This window comes from Arachis stenosperma, chromosome 3 (assembly GCF_014773155.1).
Source record: "Arachis stenosperma cultivar V10309 chromosome 3, arast.V10309.gnm1.PFL2, whole genome shotgun sequence".
NCBI lineage: Eukaryota > Viridiplantae > Streptophyta > Magnoliopsida > Fabales > Fabaceae > Arachis > Arachis stenosperma.
Window position 1 is genome coordinate 4500783 of NC_080379.1, and position 21720 is coordinate 4522502.

A 21720-nucleotide genomic window follows, 5' to 3' on the forward strand; every position below is an offset into this window, starting at 1 on the left:
CATTCTTGATTTTTGTCTCGCACAATAGCCGCATTCACTTAGTTAAAATAGTACGCATGACTGCATGAGAATTCTAAAATTGGAAAAATACTCTAATTTTTTGAACACCAAAAGAAAGATAAGATGGTCAGCACAACAAATTTGATTTTAATATTTTTATACAATTCTACATAGTATTGCATGCTACATTGACATTGGAGAGGCAAGAAATCAAAGTCCATTATGGTTTACACACATTGACAAATGGACACAAGGGTAAAATGATCAGTCGCCCTAGTTCCAATGCAAAAAGGTTATAACCTTCGCATTCCACACTATTCTTCTCCTACAATGGAGAAACACTTGCACGCTTCTGAAACATTTAATGAATGCTCCAGGAACATTCACATCCACCAATAATGCTTTCATATCAATGGACCTAACAAGGGAACTCAATAAGTCTTTGCCGCACCTTCAATGGCTCAGACCATCCTCCTATGCCCTCCAAATGCCCATATCTGCTAAGACAGCAAAGTTGTTAGCACACAAGATCTACAAGTGAAAAAAGCATACTAGATTCAGTTGCATCACTGTTTTCATCCTATAATATCTATTGACTATTGGAAACTCAAGTCAAGCACACATATAACCTAATTTCATAACTGGTAACCCAACTTTGTAGCATCTTACTCTCTTTTTATCAATGTATCTAGATACAATTATCATCCTAGATAAAAAAGAATAGAAGGGGTATATGACAAGGCCAAAATGCAATGATCACCTTTAGGTTTGTGTCCCAACTTCCTGTACACAAGGCACTTCCATCAGCTGCCAGACCTAAACAGCTGATCCTGCCCTCATGAGAGTCTTGAAGAGACCCTAAATTCAACACCACCTGCAAAGGAACAAATAATCAAGCATATGTTACAAATTTTAACAAGCTTTCAAATTACATTACATTAAGGCACAAAGTGAGTACCTTTGCCAACAAAGTGTCCCAGACATAGCAATCTCCATTTGTGTATCCAGCAAAAAGGAGTCTTCCTGATATGGAGAATGCAATGGAGGTCACGGGTGGAATGTCATTGTCACTGTGCTTCTGACAATATACTTGAAGTTGGTGTCCAGTCCGAATGTCAAACAATCTGCATGTTCCATCATCTGAGCCAGTACCAAATCTATTTCCATCTGGAAAGAACTTGACTGAATTAACATCTCCTTCATGCCCATGGAATGTCCGAACAGCTCGACTTGCCACACGAGTATCCCATAATCGAGCAGTGGCATCACAAGAACCAGATGCAAATATTCTTGAGTTGGAGCCGTTAATGGAGATGCTGAGGCAGGACAAAGTAACAGCATATTCCTAAGATATGATTGCATAATAACATATATCTAGCCACCATATTGATCACCATCAAAATTTCAAAATCTTATCAATGGAAGTGCAGAAGAAAAAAATTATTCAAATTATATAGATACTTCATCTTATGAAGCTAAAGTGGTCAGATTATTCTTTCCTCCCCCAACAAGTTAAAAACAACAATTGTACATCGATAGTGTGTTGCTCTCCTCACCCTAATACATGTACCATTCATAAAATGCCAAAAAATAAGATTTCCAAAATAGTATCATGCCTAACAAGTTCTTTGACTAAAAGATTATCTGACGAGTGTCCTGTGGTGAAAGGGAAGAGAACATTCAATATTTTGGTTTTAATTCAAAGCATCGGACACTTAAAGCAATCATTTAACTCTGCCGCACCCTAAAACAAATATGCTCTTCCCTTTTCTCAAATTTAAAGATGAATGGCATGGGAATAATATTTGACTATGAAACATCCATGATAAATTGAATCAAGTAAACTCAGCACTGTTTTGAAGTTGATGCAATGTTTTCCAAAAAGAGATGGGAGTTATTTGTATGTCTGTGTAATGAAAACGGAAAAAGGTATGGTAAATGCAAAGTACAGTGACGGGGATAATAATATACTCCATACTCCAAAAAACAAATATCGACACAAATAGTAAAATTAGTTTCAGCAAATCACCAAACATACCTAAGTACATCTGCAGTATGTCCAGACTGAAATTCACCTCCGAAGACAGAGGTTTTAAGGCCAGTTGTAATATCCCATAGAACACAAGTCTGATCACCAGAACCAGTAATTAAGTGAGTGTCTTCATCTGGAACATATTGACAAGATGAAATGTAACCCTTGTGTCCGCTAAGCATCCGGGAAACAGGTAGATTCCCATCCTTGTCAGTGGCGGAATTCAGATTGAAAATAGAGCAAACACTATCAAGACCACCACATGCAACCGACTGACCAGTTGGTGAGAATGCAGTTGTCATGACCCATGCACAAGGCAGCTTTATGGCATGGATTTTCTGCCTTGTTAGAGCATTCCACACGATTAATCGGCCATCTTGGGATGCACTAACAATCCGATTCCTCTCAGACGTCCAATCTAATGAATACACCTATAACATTTGAATGAAAATGAAGTTATCTAAATTCTTCAAGTTTCATGTTCAGTAAGCTACTCTAAATTTTGTCAATATAACTGACCAATGAAGCAGAGAAGGAAGAAGTAAACAACTCTTTTGATCAAGCTTAAATTCTTAAACAAATTTGTTAATGCAGCTAAGCTATATAAATAAAAGAATCTCCACTCTACAGCTTCAATTTTCAAGGTATAATCTTTTCCATAATTCTTGAAGTCTCAACATACTAACGCTTGATATGATAAGGCAATTCCATAATCATTTACAACAAATGTGTTCTTGAGACCGAAAAGTCAAACCCAAGCATACTGAAGCAAAAGAACAAGCAAATAATGCATAAAGAAGAGGATGAAAAAGGGTACCTTTCCTGTATGTCCCTGCAAAGTTCTACAGCAAACCAGATCGGTGGGTCCAAAAGTCACAGGACTCTTACCCTGAGACCTCGCATACCCAGCAACTGAAATCAACAAAACAAAAATGGTTCAAACAATGAGTTCAGTAGATCTAAACCCAAATTCCGCAGTATAGAGTAAACAAAAAAAAAAAAAGAAATTGTTTTTGGGTTTACGATCAGTATCAAGCAAAGAACGGCGTGTGTGGTTTAAACGTTGTTTGAGATTGTTGAGTGTGTCAGTGGCAGCTAAGTGACGCTCCTTGAGCTCAGCAACGGACATTTTGGGTTGAGAAAGGGACATATGAATGTGAATGTGATTTTTCACAGCGCAATACAAGTTCAGTTTGTTCACAATGAATGCAAGTTAGGAAATTTATGTGGATCGAATGATGGGTTCTTCTTCTTCAGTAGAAAATCGGAAGAAGTCAAGAAGAAGAAGAAGAAGCAGCAGTACCTGAGCTGAACTGGAAGTGGCAATTTTTTTTTTCTTTCTGAAATACTTAAATAAGATTTTTTAAAAAATTTAAAAACACCAACATTTTTACTAAAAAAAATGAAAGAATTGCATGCTGTTAGTTCTAAGATAATATAAAAAATATTGATTACTTAATATTTATTATATAAATAATATCAAATGATTTAACTTGTCGCTAATAAGTAATAGCTCAAATGGCATAGTCTCCTCATACTCAATTAAGAGGTTGCGGGTTTAAGTCTCCTATCTTTGGTAAAAAAAAAAAATGATTTAACTTGTCTGAAGTTATTGACTTATTTTAATGATGTAAATCAATTTAAGTGAATTATTTTAGAGGAGTTGGATCTAATCTATTTTCTTTTTTGGTATACATAAATACCAATATGTTCTATCAAAATATTTAAGAATTAACTTAATCTAAATAAATTTCAATGTTCCTAACTATGTGATTTATTTAAACAATCTAATTTAATTACAACTTTTATGACTATTCATATAGGTGTTGCAAAAATAATTATTTCTTATTTACCAAAAAACAATACAAAAGAATACTTAATATTTAAATTTTTTTAGACAAATTTTTGAATATCTATTAATAAAAGATCCATGACAAATTTTTAATCTCATTGAAATTCATATTTAAAAAAATTACAATGTAGACAAAATAATTTTTTTAAAATACAAATAATAAAATAAACTAAACGCATATAAACAAATTAATTAAATATTTAATTGAATTTGTCAAGTAAAACATATTTTTAAAAGATTATTTTATTATTTATTTTTTTGAAATTTATTTTGTGAAAATTATAATCTTTAACGATCAAAATTGTTACTTACTTGTAAGAAATTACTTAACTAGATCTCTGTGGTTTATGCATTGAAATTTAATTTATTCTTTTTTTTTTTTTTTTAAAAAGGTTGAACTTGAAGGTACACCCCGATTTTGCGTTTAAACTTTACAATACCACATTTCTTCTTCTTCTTCTTCTTCTTCGTATTTTCTTTCATTTGTGAAGTTAAGTGGTACTCAGCAGAGGCACCTACATAGCTGAAACTTCCAGATCTCGCGGATTCACCACCTTCTGCTCCGCCCATGGCTCAGCCTCTAGTGAAGAAGGACGATGACCACGACGACGAAGGTCCTTCATTCTTTCTTTCCCTTTCTTCTTCCTACTTTCTTTCTTTCTCTGCCACTCCTCCATCACTATGTTTCGCTTCCAGATCCAATGCTTAATTCCTGTTTCTCATTCTTAGATCCTCGTGTCGGTGCCTTGTTGATCTGGTTCCGATTCGACATAGGACATAGTTTATTAAGATACTTGTGTTGATTTAGGCACGTAATTTGCAATGCAGATCGTTATTTCTTTGCAATTGATTGTTTAGAATTCGTTATACTGCTCAGTTGATTCATTCATATTCTTCATAGCTAGTTTTCGCATGTTGCTCCGGAGTCACGCTTGTATACTGAGATGAATTTGAGTGTACTATCATGAATGTGTTGTATTAATTTCATTTTTTCTCCGGTTTGTTTAACAGCTGAGTATTCTCCCTTCTTGGGAATTGAAAAAGGGGCTGTTCTTCAGGAGGCCAGGGTTTTTAATGACCCGCAACTAGATGCGAGGAGATGTTCACAGGTTTTTATTTATTTATCTATCCTCAGCTAGGTAATCTATCTTGTTTCAGTCGAGTTATTCAGCAGTTGAATTTGATATTGTGTTTGTTCGTTGTACCTTTTCAAGGTTATTACAAAACTGTTATACCTACTGAATCAGGGAGATACATTTACAAAGGTAAAGAGTTTTGCCTAAGTTTCCATTTATCTGTTGTGGAGAGTTATCTGTTTTGTACCTTGAACACTTGTTTATAGATTGAGCCTGCATAATCATGTTAGAGTCATTGATATTTTGTAATTTATTCTTGCTTCAATTGTGTAGGTTGAAGCCACAGAAGTTTTCTTTGCTGTGACAAAGCTCTTCCAGTCTCGAGATCTTGGGCTTAGGAGAATGGTCTACCTCATAATAAAGGAACTCTCCCCTTCTTCAGATGAGGTACAAATTCTCACGCAAACTTCATTATTTGTCAGATACACATTGATCTGTGCATTAAAAATTTAGTTTCTGACTGTTCTCTCCTTTGTTTTTTATTTTGTTCCAAAGGTTATCATTGTCACAAGCTCTCTTATGAAGGACATGAATAGTAAGATTGATATGTATAGGGCAAATGCCATTCGTGTGCTTTGTCGTATCACAGATGGAACGCTCCTTACCCAAATTGAGCGGTATTTGAAACAAGCCATTGTAGATAAGAATCCAGTCGTTGCAAGTGCGGCCCTCGTTAGTGGCATACATCTCCTCCAGGTAATACTTAGTTTTATAGTTTGTCCTTATTCAGCAGATTCTATTGCTTGCTTATCTTATATCACCCCTTTCAGACAAATCCTGAGATAGTAAAAAGGTGGAGCAATGAGGTTCAGGAAGCTGTTCAATCAAGATCACCTCTTGTACAGTTTCATGCACTGGCTTTGCTACATCAGGTATGCTGCATGAATGCTTTGATAACATACATATACAGGTTCTTGGTGTTGCAAAATAAGTTGAACTAAAATAAATACTTTATTGATCATTATAAATCATTTAGTAAGTCAGGATCCTAGTTTTATTTTCACATGGTAATCAACTGTGAATTACAAACAGTTTAGTGACACATGGTGGTTTACAACATTGCAGATACGGCAGAATGATCGACTAGCTGTTAGCAAGCTGGTTACCAGCTTGACAAGGGGAACTGTCCGCTCACCTTTGGCCCAGTGCCTTTTGATTCGTTATACAAGTCAGGTGTGCTTTACTTTTCGTGTATTTCTATCGCTGGGATGATATTTGTTTGCATAATATTTAATGCATATTGTTTGCAGGTTATTCGGGAATCAGGAAATAATACACAATCAGGTGACCGCCCCTTCTATGATTATCTTGAGGGTTGCCTTCGTCACAAATCAGAGATGGTGATTTTTGAAGCTGCCAGAGCAATTACAGAGCTCAATGGTGTAACAAGCCGAGAATTAACACCAGCAATTACCGTTCTTCAGCTCTTCTTGAGTTCTTCTAAGCCAGTTTTGAGATTTGCAGCTGTCCGAACTTTGAACAAGGTTAACTTTCTTTTATCATTTGAATTTGAGGGGAGAAAAAAAAAATGCTTTTTATGGTTTCATTGATTCTGAGAAAGGGTCCAGCACAATCCCTGTTCCCCCCTCAAGGGAGGTTTTGCCTTTTGCCTGTTATGTTTTGGGGGAAGTCAGTTGAAAAACTTTTAAAAAATCTTCTGAGTTCATAAATTTTGTGTTAGCTAATGCATCATAGGAGTTATGTTGGTCAAACCTGATCAGTTACTTTTATTCATAATTGTTGAATATAGCTTTGAACTTTACAGGTTGCAATGAAACATCCAATGGCCGTCACTAACTGCAACATTGATATGGAAAGTTTGATTTCTGACCAGAACAGAAGCATTGCTACACTAGCTATTACCACTCTTTTGAAAACAGGTAACGAATCCAGCGTAGACCGTCTTATGAAGCAGATTACAAATTTCATGTCTGATATTGCGGATGAATTCAAGATTGTTGTCGTTGAAGCAATAAGATCATTATGCTTGAAGTTCCCCTTAAAATATAGATCTCTGTGAGTATATGCGTCATTCTGTTGGTTTCCTTTTTCCCAGATGTTACATATTTCATACGAATATCTTTCTAGATAAGTGATTTAGTCTAAATTAATGGGTTCTGTGATGACATTATTCAGGATGAACTTCCTGAGTAACATTCTTAGGGAAGAAGGTGGTTTTGATTACAAGAAAGCAATTGTAGATTCAATTGTGATTCTGATTCGAGATATCCCTGATGCTAAGGAAAGTGGGCTGCTCCATCTTTGTGAGTTCATTGAAGATTGTGAATTCACTTATTTGTCCACACAGGTATTATTTTTTTACTTTGTTCTTTATTGTGTGGTTTTGAAATTTTATCACTTGTCATCAATCATTGTTTTTTCCCTGTCATACCCTAGATACTACACTTTCTGGGAGTTGAAGGCCCAAAGACATCAGACCCCAGCAAATATATTCGTTATATTTATAACAGAGTACATCTTGAGAATGCAACTGTTAGGGCCAGTGCTGTGAGCACGCTAGCAAAGTTTGGGGCTGCAGTTGATGAGTTAAAGGTGTAACTTGCCTCTCTTTATTATTTTATTGTTATTATTATTATTATTATTTTTTCTAGTGGATAGTATATCTGTAATATTTTCTTTAGTTATTTTAATGTGAAGTTGCTATTAAATTAGTCTGAAACCTCATATTTACCCTTTTCAGCCCCGCATATTTGTTCTGCTAAGGCGGTGTGTTTTTGACAGTGATGATGAGGTAAATTTCTAAACATATCTTTTAAGGGATTTCTGTAATTGCATGGTTTTTGATATCACAGATTTTCTCCCCTGGAGATGTGTAAAACTGCTACCTGCTTTGACTTTTATGTTGTTCTTTTTAATTTCTATGTAGGTCCGTGATAGGGCAACACTTTATCAGAATACGCTTGGAGGCGATGGTTCAGTTGTTGAGACTGATAAAGATGTGAAGGACTTCCTCTTTGGGTCATTTGATATCCCACTTGTCAATCTTGAGACTAGTTTGAAAAATTATGTAAGTCATATCCATTTTTCTTGCTCTTCATTTGTTAAGGACATATCTAATGTTCTGAATGTGAATGCAGGTGCCTTCTGAAGAGCCTTTTGACATTAACTCAGTGCCCAGGGAGGTGAAGTCTGCGCCTCTTGCAGAGAAGAAAGCACCTGGTAAAAAGCCAGCTGGTTTGGGTGTCTCTAGTAGTGGGCCCCCGTCTACTGTTGATTCATATGAAAGGATGCTTTTGTCCATTCCTGAGTTTGCAAACTTTGGGAAGCTTTTCAAGGTTTTTTCACCTTTTTTTTCTTTTTTTTTTCTTCCTGAACCCGTTAGTATTATATTTTTCTTTTTATATCCAATATGATATGTATGCTGACATCATATTTCTTTCCAGTCCTCAGCACCAGTGGAGCTTACCGAAGCAGAGACAGAATATGCTGTTAATGTTGTTAAACACGTATTTGACAAGCATATTGTGTTTCAGTACAACTGCACAAACACAATACCGGAGCAGTTGTTAGAAAATGTAATGTGAAATACATTTACTGTACAATTTCATACTACACTACCTCTCTGGGTTGACTATATTTAATCTTTTCCCATATACCAGGTTATTGTAATTGTGGATGCTTCAGAAGCAGAAGAATTTTCTGAGGTGTTCTCCAAGCCTCTCAGGTCTCTTCCTTATGATTCACCTGGGCAAACTTTTGTGGCATTCGAGAAGCCTGAGGGATTGGCAACAGTTGGAAAATTCGCTAACATCCTGAGATTTATTGTTAAAGAGGTATGTTTCCCTTTTATTCTTCTAAGGTTTTGGTTTTCTTTATCTCAGTCACCCCAGTATGTATATAATGATGTGTATATTTCATGCCTAGAGCTTGTATTTTTTATTTTTTTTCCTTATGCCAGAAATTTTTTGAAATTACAACCTACCATATATTTGTGTAACAAAAAGTTGAAAATACTCAGCAGCCAGTGTTTTATCAGAATTTTTATTGGAATTGCTAGAATGATTTGGCCACACCGTTTTCCCTTTGCATAAATGAGTGGATCTTAGAGTATCAAAAGAAAATAAATGAGTGGGTCTCACCACTTCATATAATCCATTTTGTGTATAAAAAATAATTTGGTTACATTTTTTTGGTTGTGGAAAACTGGAAATCTCATCACTACTATATAAATTTGATTTTGATCAGGTTGACCCATCCACTGGTGAGGCAGAAGAAGATGGTGTTGAAGATGAATACCAGCTGGAGGATCTGGAGGTTGTTGCGGCAGATTACATATTGAAAGTGGGGGTCTCCAATTTCAGGAATGCTTGGGAAGGTATGGGACCTGATTGTGAACGAGTAGATGAATATGGTCTTGGCCCGAGGGAGAGTTTGGCCGAAGCTGTAAATGCGGTCATCACTCTTCTTGGCATGCAGCCTTGTGAGGTAAGCCGTTGATGTCGATTTGCTGCATCGTTTCATGTTTCTTGTTTTGAGACCTATTCTTCTTAGTCTGTTAATAAGCCGATTGTTCAATATTTGGTTCTGTACAAGATTAATCTTCTACACCGTAAGTTTTCAGAGTTTGACATATCTCACATATAGATTCAAGTACATTGGTGCATACAAAAGAATTTGTTGCTCTCATTCATTGTGTTCCTTTAAAAGAATCGGAAGTTGAACTTTGTAAGGATAAAAGTAGAGTATCATTTGTGTGTATCTTTTCATGACTCTCATCTTGTCCACTTTGTAGGGCACGGAGGTTGTCCCTCCCAATTCAAGGTCGCACACATGTTTACTGTCAGGTGTATACATAGGGAACATCAAAGTGCTTGTGCGGTTGTCCTTCGGACTTGACGGTCCTAAGGATGTTGCAATGAAACTGGCCGTCAGATCCGAGGATGAAACCGTCAGTGATGCCATTCACGAGATTGTGGCAAGCGGCTAAAGAACAAACGTTGACTCAGCTCGGCCTTTCTCTGTTGATGAAATTGGAGTTAAATAGCAACATATAGTCATAGATAGACGTGTGTAAAGAATTGCAGAACTGTACGCTTTGGACTTGGCATATGCACCATTTATTTGTCACTTACTGCATGCTTGTTAGACTAGCAACCATACTCCAAAGTCTTGATTATTATACATTTATACTTCATTCTCTTTGTAGAACATTTTATACAAATTTTGCGCATTCACCTTAATATTTGTTTCGACAATGAATCGATATTTGTTCAATAGCAATTGTCTTGTCTGAAAGATATTCTCTCCTACTTAGTTTTGAAATCTATTGTTTATTTCTTGATATCATTACGTTACAGTGTTGATATGTCGCACTTAGAAAAGCCGCAATCTTTGTTTAAAATATTGAGATGCATAGAGAAGGTAAAAAATAAAGGAGAAAGAGAGACTTAGGATGCATAAAGAGCATTTGCCTATATATTCTAATGTTATAACGAACGTAAGTATTGTTTCATACTACATTCACAATCGAGAAAATGTTAGGAACGCTTATATATAGTTATATACTACATGCCTTAGGAACGTATATAGCCGCTCGTATAGCCTTTCATATAAATGGACCTAACAAGGGAACTCAAAAGTTTAGTCTGTACCCTCTCCTTCAATGGCTCAAATCATCCTCCTATGCCCTCCAAATGCCCATATCTAATCAATAAAAAAAGGGGGGAAAACAAGAGTTAAGTCCTACAAGTGAAAAGTATATTAGATTCAATTGCCTCACTGTTTTCATCCCATAATATCTACTATTAAGTATTAATTAACTAATGAAACAACATAAATATCAAGCAGACATGTAACACAATTTCATCAACTTCATATATTATGTAAGTTACTCCTTCCGTTTCTTTTTATCTGCCATGTCACTTTTGGTATATCATTAAATCAATTTATCAAGATACAATTACCATGACAGAAAATGAAACAGAGGGATTTGATAAGGCCAAAATTCAATGCTCACCTTAAGGTTTGTGTCCCAACTTCCTGTACACAAGGCACTTCCATCAGCTGCCAGACCTAAACAGCTGATCCTGCCCTCATGAGAGTCTTGAAGAGACCCTAAATTCAACACCACCTGCAAAGGAACAAATAATCAATCATATGTTACAAAATTTAACAAGCTTTCAAGTTACATTACATTAAGGCACAAAGCGAGTACCTTTGCCAACAAAGTGTCCCATACGTAGCAATCTCCATTTGTGTATCCAGCAAAAAGGAGTCTTCCTGATATGGAGAACGCGATGGAGGTCACGGGTGGTGTTTCATTGTCACTGTGCTTCTGACAGTATACTTGAAGTTGGTGTCCAGTCCGAATGTCAAACAATCTGCATGTTCCGTCCTCCGAGCCAGTTCCGAATCTATTTCCATCTGGAAAGAGCTTGACCGAATTAACATCTCCTTCATGCCCATGGAATGTCCGAACTGCTCGACTTGCCATACGTGTATCCCACAATCGAGCAGTGGTGTCACAGGAACCAGATGCAAACATTCTTGAGTTGGATTCGTTAATGGAGATGCTGAGGCAGGACAAAGTAACAGCATATTCCTAAGAAAGTATTCAATAAATAACACATAATAGTTTTCCAATGAACATGTTACCTAGTCAGCACATTGATTACCATCAAGATTTCACCACTTTCTCAGTGGGATTGCATGAGATGAAATGTTTAAAAGAAGAGCATATTCATTCTTTGGGTTTTAATTCAAAACATTGGACAGCACACCAAAGCAATCATTCAATTCTGCTGCATCCTAAAACAAATATGCTCTTCACTTTTTTCTCAAATTTGAAGTTGCACATGGGAAGAGTGACTACAAAATTATCAACGAAATCAACTGAACTAAGCAGTATTTTAAGTTTAATTTTATGTTTATCACAAAGCAGGAGTTCTTCTGAACATTTGTGTAATAGATGGAACATCTTATTAAGTAAATGCAAACTATAAAGAAGGGGATAGTAATATACTCCAAAGTCCAAAGTCCGGAAAAAATCCACAAATAGTTGAATTAATTCATAAAATCATCAAACATACCTAAGTACATCTGCAGTATGTCCAGATTGAAATTCACCACCAAAGACAGAAGTTTTAAGGCCGGTAGTAATATCCCATAGAACACAAGTCTGATCACCAGAACCAGTAATTAAGTGAGTGTCTTCGTCAGGAACATACTGACAAGATGAAATGTAACCCTTATGTCCACAAAGCGTCCGGGAAACAGGTAGATTCCCATCCTTGTCGGTGGCGGAATTCAGGTTGAAAATAGAGCAAACACTGTCAAGTCCACCACATGTAATTGACTGACCAGTTGGTGAGAATGCAGTTGCCATGACCCATGCACAAGGAAGCTTTATGGCATGGATTTTCTGCCTTGTTAGAGCATTCCACACAATTAATCGACCATCTTGGGATGCACTAACAATCCGATTCCTCTCAGATGTCCAATCTAATGAATACACCTGCAACAGTTAAATGAAAATAAAATTTCTAAATTCTGCTAGTCTGATGAGTATTAATCTTCACGAAACTGTTGATATATAACTAAGCAAAGGACCAGGTCAATGTGGGGAAGCAGAGATGAAAGAATTGAATAACTATTGATCAAATTAATTTCTCAAACATTTGTTAAATTCACAGGTGCAGCAAAGAAAACTATACCCCCCCCCCCCTGGTTCCAGTTTCTCAAACTACATACACACTAACACTAGTTTATAGATAAGGTATTCTCACTTTACAGTTTCAGCTTACAAGATATGATCTTTTTCCATAATGCTTTAACTCCCAACTCAAATTTCATGAATAATAGTTCATACTAATACTTGATAAGGCAATTCCATAGTCATTTAACAAAGTATTAACTGATAAAAACAACTAATTATTGAATGGAAAGAACAAGAAAGTAATGCATTACTTTTCACATATGAAGGAAAGAAGAGGAAAAGGCAAAAACAGCAAGAAAAAGGGTACCTTTCCTGTATGGCCCTGCAAAGTTCTACAGCAAACCAGATCAGTAGGTCCAAAAGTCACGGGACTCTTACCCTGAGACCTCGCATACCCAGCAACTGAAATCAAAACAAAAATGCTTCAAACAGTGAGTTCAGAAGATCAAAATCCAAATTCCACAGTATAGAGTAAAAGAAAAAAAGAAATTGTTTTTGGGTTTACGATCAGTATCAAGCAAAGAACGGCGTGTATGGTTTAAACGTTGTTTGAGATTGTTGAGTGTGTCAGTGGCAGCTAAGTGACGCTCCTTGAGCTCAGCAACAGACATTTTTGGTTGAGAAAGGGACATATGAACATGAATTTGAAGCACCACACAATACAAGTCAATTCACAACCACAATTACAATCACATTGCAGTGTGTTTCAGAATGAATGCAAGTTGGGAAATTTATGCCGATGAAATGATGGGGTTGCTTGAGTTTTGTGTTTGGTGCTGTGTTACTTTTCAACTTGTTCTTCCAAACAGAAGAAGAAGAAAGGTGGAGTTCAAACTCGGGGAAGGAAAGTGTGAATGAATTATAAATTTTTTAAATAATAATATCAAATAAATAAATAAATAGAATAATTGTATTTTGTACTTTGTAGGACATTTCCTTTTCCTATCTCTACTGAAACGAAGACCTGAGCTGGCAATTTTTTTTTTAATTTGCCATATTCAAAGATCTCTGCTACGCGGACATTGATATTACATACTATTTTTGTTAATTAAAATAATTTAAATATATAATTAATTAATAAAAATTGTATTTTTATATGAATATTAAGAGCTTCTGGTGTATATCATACATTATTGATATTTGTTTTATATTTTTTTCATTAGAAGCTAAAGAAAAAAAGGTTAATATAGTTGAATTCATGTTTAAGTTTAACCGAAACTGCAATGTTCTTTCATTTATAAGAATAAGTAAATAAATTCAAAACATGTCTTCTTTTTGTAAGATTTTGAAGTAATGCATACTTGAATCAAGTATATATTCTTTTAATTCTTTTTTTTGGTGACTCTATTCTTTTAATGTTTAACTATATTAATATAGTTGTACAGAAAAACATAATAAAAAAAGAACGAGAGATAATTGACTTTTAAAGTCTTAACCTTGGACACTACCCCACTTCCCAAGCATCCACCAAACACAAATTAAGATTAAGGATAAACATGAAAAATTAGGCCACCTCAACATGAGATCTTTTTCTAAATGGGGACTAGCCAAGTTGGAGTGGGTGGAATCTTTGAAAACTACGTTGTGTATCGAATGAGAAACCCGGGATTTTACAAGTGGCTCTTTTGCTCATAAGTCAAAACCAAATCTCTCATATTACTTATTAGGAGCCCACCTTTGTGGAAAAATGCTCAAAATAAGTGTACATCATATCATTGTGAACAGAATAGCTAAATGAGAATTATTTTTTCCTATGGTTTTCCACGTATGTTATACTTCTCAACTTCATAACCACACAGGCTTGGCTTTATATTTGACTTTTAGTGAAGTTTATAGGCAAATTCTCTGGTATGGACTGGAACAAACATCCATATGTATGGATCCGACGTGGCATGGAGCATGTTGCGACTCCTGGTTTCATTCTTCTGTGGACTGCGCACTTAAAAGCCTGGCAGCGCAGGTTGTAGCAGATAATTATCGAGTGTGTCGGCTGTTTACATTAAGACAGTTAATGTGAGTGTGCGATTATAGGGTTTTTGGGAAGTGGGCTGAAATTGTTTGGGTTTCTTAATTGTTTGGGCTTATTTCAGGTTCATGAGATTTTTCTGTTTCTTATAACAGTCAAAGGAGAACGAAATGGAAGTTAAAGGAAAAAAAAACTGACAAAAAAAAAGCTGACCAAAAAAAAGGGGAAAAAAGGCAAATGCCTTGAAAGGAGGAGCAATACGTGGAACGGAGGTTCAGAGACGGCACGCGGCACGCAGAAGGTAGTTTTGGAGGTGGCAATGGATACCGTGCTTGAACTGCAACAGTGATGGTCCAGGTAAAGATCGAAATGGAAAATAGGATGGATATGAAGTTTTGGATGGAAGAGAATTAAAGGGGATTGCCGGCGAAGCATGGCAGTGAATGGAGGCGTCATTCTTTATCCTCTGCGACAGAACTTCTTGCGGAGGTGATACCAGCGGAGAGACCTTCTCGGACCAGTTCAGCCGCATCATATTTTGATCCAGAATCGATGATCAATCGGAAGAAGGAGCTATCATGTTCAGCTTGTGGCAGCCATGGAAGCACAGCTCTTGGCGCGAGTTTTCTGTGATAGAAACGATGGGGAAGCGGTTTTGGGTCAGGGGGTTCGGACTGGTTCGGGTAGGATTTTTTGGGCTTAGCCCAATACAAAAAAAAGTAAAACAAAAAAATTATTTTCACTAATACGTTAGAATAATTTGAAATTTAATTTAAAATAAATAAATAAAGCACTGCAGTATAAACAACTGAACTGGTAACTATTTTTTCTAATAAAATATTTTTTATACCTAAATTAAAAAAATTATGAATGAAGCACTCTAGGAAGAGAACAAGAATGAAGCCATTAGACAGCAAAAAAAGAGGAAAACGAATGACAAATTGTTTAATTAATTTCAAATTATTCTAGTGGGGTTTTCAGTTTCACTAACATGGTTCACTTGTTTAAATAAAAAAAAAAGAACTATTCTTTATCTTTTGGAGCTTAGGTTATGGCGACACTACCTTGTTCGTCAGCTTCCAGCATCTTTCAGTCCATTCGAAGAACAAGAAAAACAAAAGCCCATCAAGTCCATAGAAAAAAAATAAACAAAATAATTTTTATTAAAAATATGTTAAGCAGTTAACTTAACATGTACACGTGGTACTATGTGAGATGTACACATCAGAATCCATACATATGGATGTTTACTCCCATCCATACCATAGACTTTGCCTTTAAATATAAAGTTGAATGATGAATCTTCTCCTCAGTTAATTAGTAACCTTTCATTAAGGTAAAGGAATAATGATGAAAAAATTCCGTTGCCGGGAATCGAACCCGGGTCTCCTGGGTGAAAGCCAGATATCCTAACCGCTGGACGACAACGGATGATATTGTCAAATATTCCATGATATATTTTTATAGTAAGAAAAAACTGAACGAAACTGAAGATTACATTTATGCATCTGCCAATTTTCTTTCCCCTAAACAAATTTTTGTTTATTTTTACACTATTCTCTGCATAATGCATATTATTTATGTGACAGACAAATGTAAATCATGACAAAGATATTGTTAATAATTGCTTATCCTATTAAACCCTTCTAAGGTCCATATGGCCCAGCTCTTAATATTTTAAGAATTAATTTGGTATAATTTTATCGGGTTTAGAATCGGATAAAAATCTTATAAAATAGTCTCTGTTATTATTTTGGGCTGGATCCGGGTCAAGATAAATTCGGCTTCACCCACTCTATATGCACTCTAAGGAACTAAAAAAGATATATATGTTTTAAATTAATTTTGATATTATGTTTTATTAATTATAAACTTATTGTTTTATTTTCAATCACACTTGTTGAATTAAAAAATAGATCAAAGAAACATCAAATTAGAATTTACGAACAAATTCAAGTTTAAATATAGATATCAACTTTTTTATAACAAGTTTCTTCTTTATAAATAAGTGTATCATAATAAGTTTTTTTATAAATTATTGTTAAAACTTTAAAGACCCAATTTAGACTTAATATAATTGTGATCCGAAAATATTTATATTTTATCAGGTTTAGGACCAGGTTAGAATTAAAAAAACAAACTCTATGTATATTTAGGATCAGATTTGAGTCAAGACAAATTTGATTTCACCCAATCCATGAACACCACCCTACCTTCTCCCACCGAAGCTTTTAGTTCCAATAATATTAATAGATATTGCTAATGCTTTTCGCTAAGGGATCTGGCTCGGGCTTAGAGAGATTGATAGAGAGAGAGAGAGAGAGAAGCAAACGATTGAAGTAAATAAGGATCATCTGAAATCTAAAAATCCAATTACATAACCCAACTTAACAAGAAAAACAAGCTCAAGCAGACACAAATTCTGCCTCCAAAAAAAGTCACATGGACATTATATTTCCAATGGTTCAATAAGCCAATGGAATAATTACACTGGTAAGAAGCCGATCATTTATATGATGAATCAAAACCTATATGTATATATAAATGAATCAAAGAAACAACAAATAAAATCATTCTGACAGCAATCCAAGGAATAAGATGATATGAATATGTAGATAGAAGCTTCAAACTGCAAATCAGTTTAGCCTCCAGAGTGAGAAGCTGGAGTTGTTTCAAAACGACCATCCTTGAACACATGGATATATTGTTGGGGCAAAGCATGCTCCACCTGTAATAATAGAGGAAGTGTTTAAAATTTGGAATATTAAGTAAATCACTTGAGTTCCCTGGGTCACTAATAATCTAAGAACAAGATAGATGCATCCAATCAATAATTTACAATGTAACAGATAAGATTCGAAGTACATGGTTGGAATTATTTCCCTTCTTTTGGGGATGGGGGGTAGAATAGGCTTTATTTCATATTTAGATGACAAACCATATTTTGCTATTAAGAAATTAAAGGATACAAATATTAGAAAAACCAAAATTTTCAATATATAGTAGAACAAACATGAAACATACCCAATCACCATCAGGCTCAGCACCAGGAACCATTACATTAATCTCACTTGACTTTGCCGTTGATATGGATGTTTCTAAAGAATCCTTGCTCAGATAAAGCTGGCAGCCTCCAGTATTGTCCACGGAAATTGTTGGAGCGGAACCCTGTATCAGTGAAAGCAAAACATGATTATAGCTAAACCAGATTTGACTTAAAATCATTATTTATGATCAAACCTTTTACCCTTTATCATGTTTGACGTGCCAACAACATTAGAAGTTTAAGGAGTAAACTGTAAAAAGGAAGAGGAAGGAATAAAAGTACCTGACACTGCACCTCTATCGAACTACAGTTTACGACCTCAAAAGCTGCAACAACATCCTACATTTTAACAACAGAAAAATTAACTTTGTATATCCCTCAATATCAACTGCATTCGTGTTATGGAAAAAAAAATAAAAGCTGCATTTCTCATGCCTCACTAACCTTAAACACAACTCCCATCTTAATGCATTTGTCAACGGTTATATTGTTGACCTTGCCTGAAAATTGTACACAAGATATAAAATCAGTTTTAGCATTTTCACCAATTCATAAGTTCGAAACAAGCTAGTAAAGAAAGAATCTTGTAACACAATTATGATTACCTTGAATCTGTAAAACAGAGTTCTTGCATCCATAGACATATACAGACTGCTTTGCATCACAATCTTCAATGACCAAAGATTTATTCTCAATTTGATTTTCAACAACCCACCTACAGTGGCAGAGAATAGTTAGGCTTGGGAAATGGACAAGTGTCATTCTTAATACTGAATCGTTCATAACACAGTGACTAAGACACAGACAGACATATATAAACCTACTTGCGGCCCATTTGAAGCTCAAATTTCGGAGGTCCTGCTTTAGGAGTTGCCTTTGGAGCTGCATGACTTTCTTTTTCAGTAGTTCCAACAACTCCAGTTCTATCCGTTCGATTCTTTGCTTTCATGTCATTTGTAACCTTTCTCAAACCTAGGATATAAAAATATAATTTATATAGACCGAATGTTCACTCAAGATTGCAAGAGTAAGAATAAACTACCTGAAGTAATATCTCCTGAACTGATCTGTTGAAAAACAGCAGACATCCCTACATTTGGCTTAGAACATGAAGCCCGAGATGTTTCAGAACTAAGGAGAGAAGCAGGTGGAGGAGCAGGGGCAGCAGGTGAATTAGATGAAGGAGCTTTTGATGCAGCAATTACTTTTCCTGTTGGACTCCATACAGGGCCTAAAGGATGAAATTTCTTGACATAATCCCTCAAGCCAGGTACATATAAATCTTTCAGAGCTTTGACCCACTCAACATGATTTGGGTCTTTATTTCTGTACTCGACAAGCACCTGATTATTACCAAAAAGAAAAATAATCCTTCACATGTGAAATTTCAGTGAATATGAATTAGTAAAGTGAAAGAAAAAGTCTAAGAGGCTATTGCAAGATTGGTACACATAATTATGTAACTAAAGTATTTTCAAAGGTAAATTGCAAATCCAGCATTTGTCATCTAGTTACCGAGTCTAAGCATAATATATTCCTCAGAATTAAGCCAATGTAACTCAAAAAATGGATATACATTCACAAATTACAGGGGAAAAGACAACTTTTCTATTGCGAAAATTATTAATGATTTCCATCGTTTGCGAGTTGCAGGCGTCACCTTCACAATATCCTATTCCTGCTTAATCTGAAATATGGAGGAGTATATGATTATTCAACATAAATCAAGAAGCCTCTGACAGAATACCTTGTTGCTATAAAACTCAGCCATCTGCCAACTGTCTTCCACGTGCGCAATAGGCATACTCATACCTTGAAACAGCAGAAGAAAAATATGATGCCAAAAAGATCAGAATTTATATGAGAATAACCAATTAACCATACATCACTTACCACATTCCTTCCCTGTATATGCAATCCATGCTAGAGCTGAGAGACTGTCTCCAGCAGCCTTCAAGTGATTGAAATAATCAGATCTCTTTCCTTCTGCCATTGCGTTAGCTTTTTTGATAATGTCATTCAATGGTTTCAGAAATTCAGCCATTCCCTGAGGGCTGGGCTTCTGCATGGTGACAATATGACATATTAAGTCAGCATTCACAGACATTGGGACTTTCATCCCCACCCCAACGAATATCAAAACATTGAACCACATCTTTTATGTACTTTCTTTTCTCCTACTACCTAGATGAATTTCTCTTAGCGATAAACAGAATTACAATTCTCTCAAACCAATCCCCGTATCCCACTGGATCAATTTCAAATTACACAAGCAGAGAGGGAAAATGTTTGATCGAGAAAAATAGCAACCTCAACTGAATGAATATACCAAAACATTAAGCTAAATTTCTTTATATCATTTTTTTTTCTTTCAAGAATTGACAGTGTCATTTTTTTTTTTCAAATCTTATTAAACATGTGAACTCACTGTTTTCTCTTACAAGGACAACAGGTAACAGATGCATCGAATCCACACAAACCATAACAATGTTCATGCATTTGAATCCTAAAACATAACAAAACAAAAAATCAGACGAAACATGCAACTCCCTGCACTCAATTCCAGAATACTTATCACAGAAAACAATATTGTCATGATTCACGAAATGACGCACGTATAATTAAAAATCCATTAATTTCAGAAGAGGTAGAATTAGATGAACCTGAGTGTGCTTGAGCGTAATCAGAAGCTCCTTCTGCGCGGCGAAAGCTTCCTTCACAACGTTGCTGATACCCAACACCTGACCTCCGATGACCTCCGCCGCAGCAGAGAGCTTACTTAGGTGCTCATCAATAAGATCGCCGAATGCCACGACGGAGGGATCTCGCGCCGCATCATCGGCACCACCACCACCACCACCGGCCGTGAAAGCTCCGCCATGTGATCCGGCGGATAGAGCCTCCAAGCGCGACACCGCGGATTCCAACCTCTGTATAAGTTTCTCTTCCATCACTCTCACAATCACACACACTCTTCTCTCGGAAGATATGAAAATAGATCTGGTTACATGTGGTGTTAGGCCGTTACGTGCTTTCTATTTTCCGAATAAGAAATTGAAAAAGAAAAAAAAGAAAAATAAAGAGAAAGTTAGTTTCGGTTTGGGAATTGGCGGTTGCAGTTTTACTTTTCGCGCGGGATTGCAGCTTCGGACCTGCAGTTACACGTGTCCTTTTTTCTGGACTAAAAAAAATGGACTTTTTTTTTAGAACAAAAAATTAAACTCTTTTTTTTTTTCTGGTTGCTCATTATTTCTTTTCTTGTGTATAATCGTACACAAAGAAAACAAAAAACATATCAAATAATCAATTGCCTTTTTGCCTGTCGTATACAAAATGCAATGATTTAGTAAAGGAGATCATCCTACTCTCCACTTATTAAATATCTTTTTACTACGGTAATAATTCACATAAAATAATTTTATGTAAAAATATTAAATAAAAATTATTAGATAAATTAATATATTTAACTAAAATTTTAATATAATGCATGTTTACATATTAGTTAACATTTATATATGAATAATTATCTTTTAATAATTCAAGATTAAATTACCAAAAATACATCCATATAATATCATAGAAAGCCAGATAAAAATATAATAAGTCATGTGTGATAATAATAATAGAACAAATCTTCTAGTATAAACATGAACATGTTTTTTCTTTTTTCTTTTTTCTTGTATCGCATGCCGTCTGGGTTATTCCATGAGAAAGGAAATTTACATGTTCTATTATTATATGTCCCACCATAAAATTGGACATTCTTTTTGAATAAGTATTCAATTATTATCAGTAATGGAGGAAACATGTGAGTTGATACATTCGGTGACCACCAACTAACCCACGTATACTTTCTGTTTCTCTCTGAGGTCTCTCGTGTTTGGTGGTGTTATGACTTTCATGTAACGTTATATGTATCTTCATCTAACAAACTAGATACACATGTTCATCCAAAGATTAGAAAGAACTCAAAAGAATAAGATTCACTCATGCATAATTACTAAAAATAACAC

At 35.4% G+C, this 21720-nt stretch overlaps 4 protein-coding genes and 1 non-coding gene across 6 annotated transcripts; 1 reads left to right on the forward strand and 4 right to left on the reverse strand.

Moving 5' to 3' along the window:
• Positions 1–124: 124 nt before the first annotated feature.
• LOC130968817 (guanine nucleotide-binding protein subunit beta-like) lies at positions 125–3340 on the reverse strand. The gene is made up of 6 exons (XM_057894284.1): positions 3056–3340; positions 2850–2944; positions 2039–2463; positions 959–1316; positions 761–874; positions 125–497 (listed from the first exon to the last, which is right to left on the reverse strand). The coding sequence occupies exons 1-6, from the start codon at positions 3180–3182 to the stop codon at positions 462–464; spliced, it is 1155 nt and encodes a 384-aa protein (XP_057750267.1). The 5' UTR covers positions 3183–3340; the 3' UTR covers positions 125–461.
• A 948-nt stretch (positions 3341–4288) lies between these two features.
• Positions 4289–10255, forward strand: LOC130968818 (coatomer subunit gamma-2-like). The gene is made up of 18 exons (XM_057894285.1): positions 4289–4498; positions 4896–4993; positions 5099–5149; positions 5294–5407; positions 5516–5716; positions 5791–5892; positions 6086–6193; positions 6271–6504; positions 6786–7036; positions 7157–7328; positions 7418–7573; positions 7722–7772; positions 7908–8048; positions 8119–8316; positions 8425–8556; positions 8641–8814; positions 9227–9466; positions 9774–10255. The coding sequence occupies exons 1-18, from the start codon at positions 4453–4455 to the stop codon at positions 9966–9968; spliced, it is 2664 nt and encodes an 887-aa protein (XP_057750268.1). The 5' UTR covers positions 4289–4452; the 3' UTR covers positions 9969–10255.
• Positions 10256–10428: 173 nt separating this feature from the next.
• Positions 10429–13550, reverse strand: LOC130968819 (guanine nucleotide-binding protein subunit beta-1-like). 2 transcript variants are annotated; one of them, XR_009081744.1, is made up of 6 exons: positions 13201–13550; positions 13003–13097; positions 12070–12494; positions 11196–11582; positions 10998–11111; positions 10429–10684 (listed from the first exon to the last, which is right to left on the reverse strand). XR_009081744.1 is itself a non-coding variant. In XM_057894287.1 (6 exons), exons 1-6 carry the CDS (start codon positions 13325–13327, stop codon positions 10649–10651), a joined length of 1155 nt encoding a protein of 384 aa, XP_057750270.1. In that variant the 5' UTR covers positions 13328–13550; the 3' UTR covers positions 10429–10648. The 2 variants fall into 2 exon arrangements, 1 of the variants encoding a protein (XP_057750270.1); XM_057894287.1 differs by having other exon boundaries at positions 11196–11553.
• A 2470-nt stretch (positions 13551–16020) lies between these two features.
• Positions 16021–16092, reverse strand: TRNAE-UUC (transfer RNA glutamic acid (anticodon UUC)). Its single transcript has one exon. It is a non-coding gene; the product is annotated as a tRNA-Glu (tRNA).
• A 923-nt stretch (positions 16093–17015) lies between these two features.
• Positions 17016–20800, reverse strand: LOC130967769 (cyclase-associated protein 1-like). The gene is made up of 10 exons (XM_057892774.1): positions 20371–20800; positions 19601–19769; positions 19455–19519; positions 18750–19050; positions 18532–18679; positions 18313–18422; positions 18152–18207; positions 17990–18046; positions 17686–17829; positions 17016–17389 (listed from the first exon to the last, which is right to left on the reverse strand). Exons 1-10 carry the CDS (start codon positions 20656–20658, stop codon positions 17303–17305), a joined length of 1425 nt encoding a protein of 474 aa, XP_057748757.1. The 5' UTR covers positions 20659–20800; the 3' UTR covers positions 17016–17302.
• Between the last annotated feature and the right edge of the window lie 920 nt (positions 20801–21720).

Excerpts from the sequence above, each read along its gene's own strand:
- LOC130967769 (XM_057892774.1), bottom strand. The coding sequence starts at position 20,658 with ATGGAAGAGAAACTTATACAGAGGTTGGAATCCGCGGTGTCGCGCTTG. Across the intron at positions 19,770-20,370 it reads TTACGCTCAAGCACACTCAG|AAGCCCAGCCCTCAGGGAAT; the intron begins GTTCATCTAATT and ends GTCACCATGCAG. Across the intron at positions 19,520-19,600 it reads ATATACAGGGAAGGAATGTG|GTATGAGTATGCCTATTGCG; the intron begins GTAAGTGATGTA and ends TGCTGTTTCAAG.
- LOC130968818 (XM_057894285.1), top strand. The coding sequence starts at position 4,453 with ATGGCTCAGCCTCTAGTGAAGAAGGACGATGACCACGACGACGAAG. Across the intron at positions 5,150-5,293 it reads AGGGAGATACATTTACAAAG|GTTGAAGCCACAGAAGTTTT; the intron begins GTAAAGAGTTTT and ends TCAATTGTGTAG. Across the intron at positions 8,557-8,640 it reads CGGAGCAGTTGTTAGAAAAT|GTTATTGTAATTGTGGATGC; the intron begins GTAATGTGAAAT and ends CCCATATACCAG.
- LOC130968819 (XM_057894287.1), bottom strand. The coding sequence starts at position 13,327 with ATGTCCCTTTCTCAACCAAAAATGTCTGTTGCTGAGCTCAAGGAGCGT. Across the intron at positions 11,554-12,069 it reads CATACTGCAGATGTACTTAG|CATCTCCATTAACGAATCCA; the intron begins GTATGTTTGATG and ends GTCCTGCCTCAG. Across the intron at positions 10,685-10,997 it reads GTTGGGACACAAACCTTAAG|ATATGGGCATTTGGAGGGCA; the intron begins GTGAGCATTGAA and ends TTTATTGATTAG.
- LOC130968817 (XM_057894284.1), bottom strand. The coding sequence starts at position 3,182 with ATGTCCCTTTCTCAACCCAAAATGTCCGTTGCTGAGCTCAAGGAGCGT. Across the intron at positions 1,317-2,038 it reads CATACTGCAGATGTACTTAG|CATCTCCATTAACGGCTCCA; the intron begins GTATGTTTGGTG and ends GTCCTGCCTCAG. Across the intron at positions 875-958 it reads GGGACACTTTGTTGGCAAAG|GTGGTGTTGAATTTAGGGTC; the intron begins GTACTCACTTTG and ends GTTCCTTTGCAG.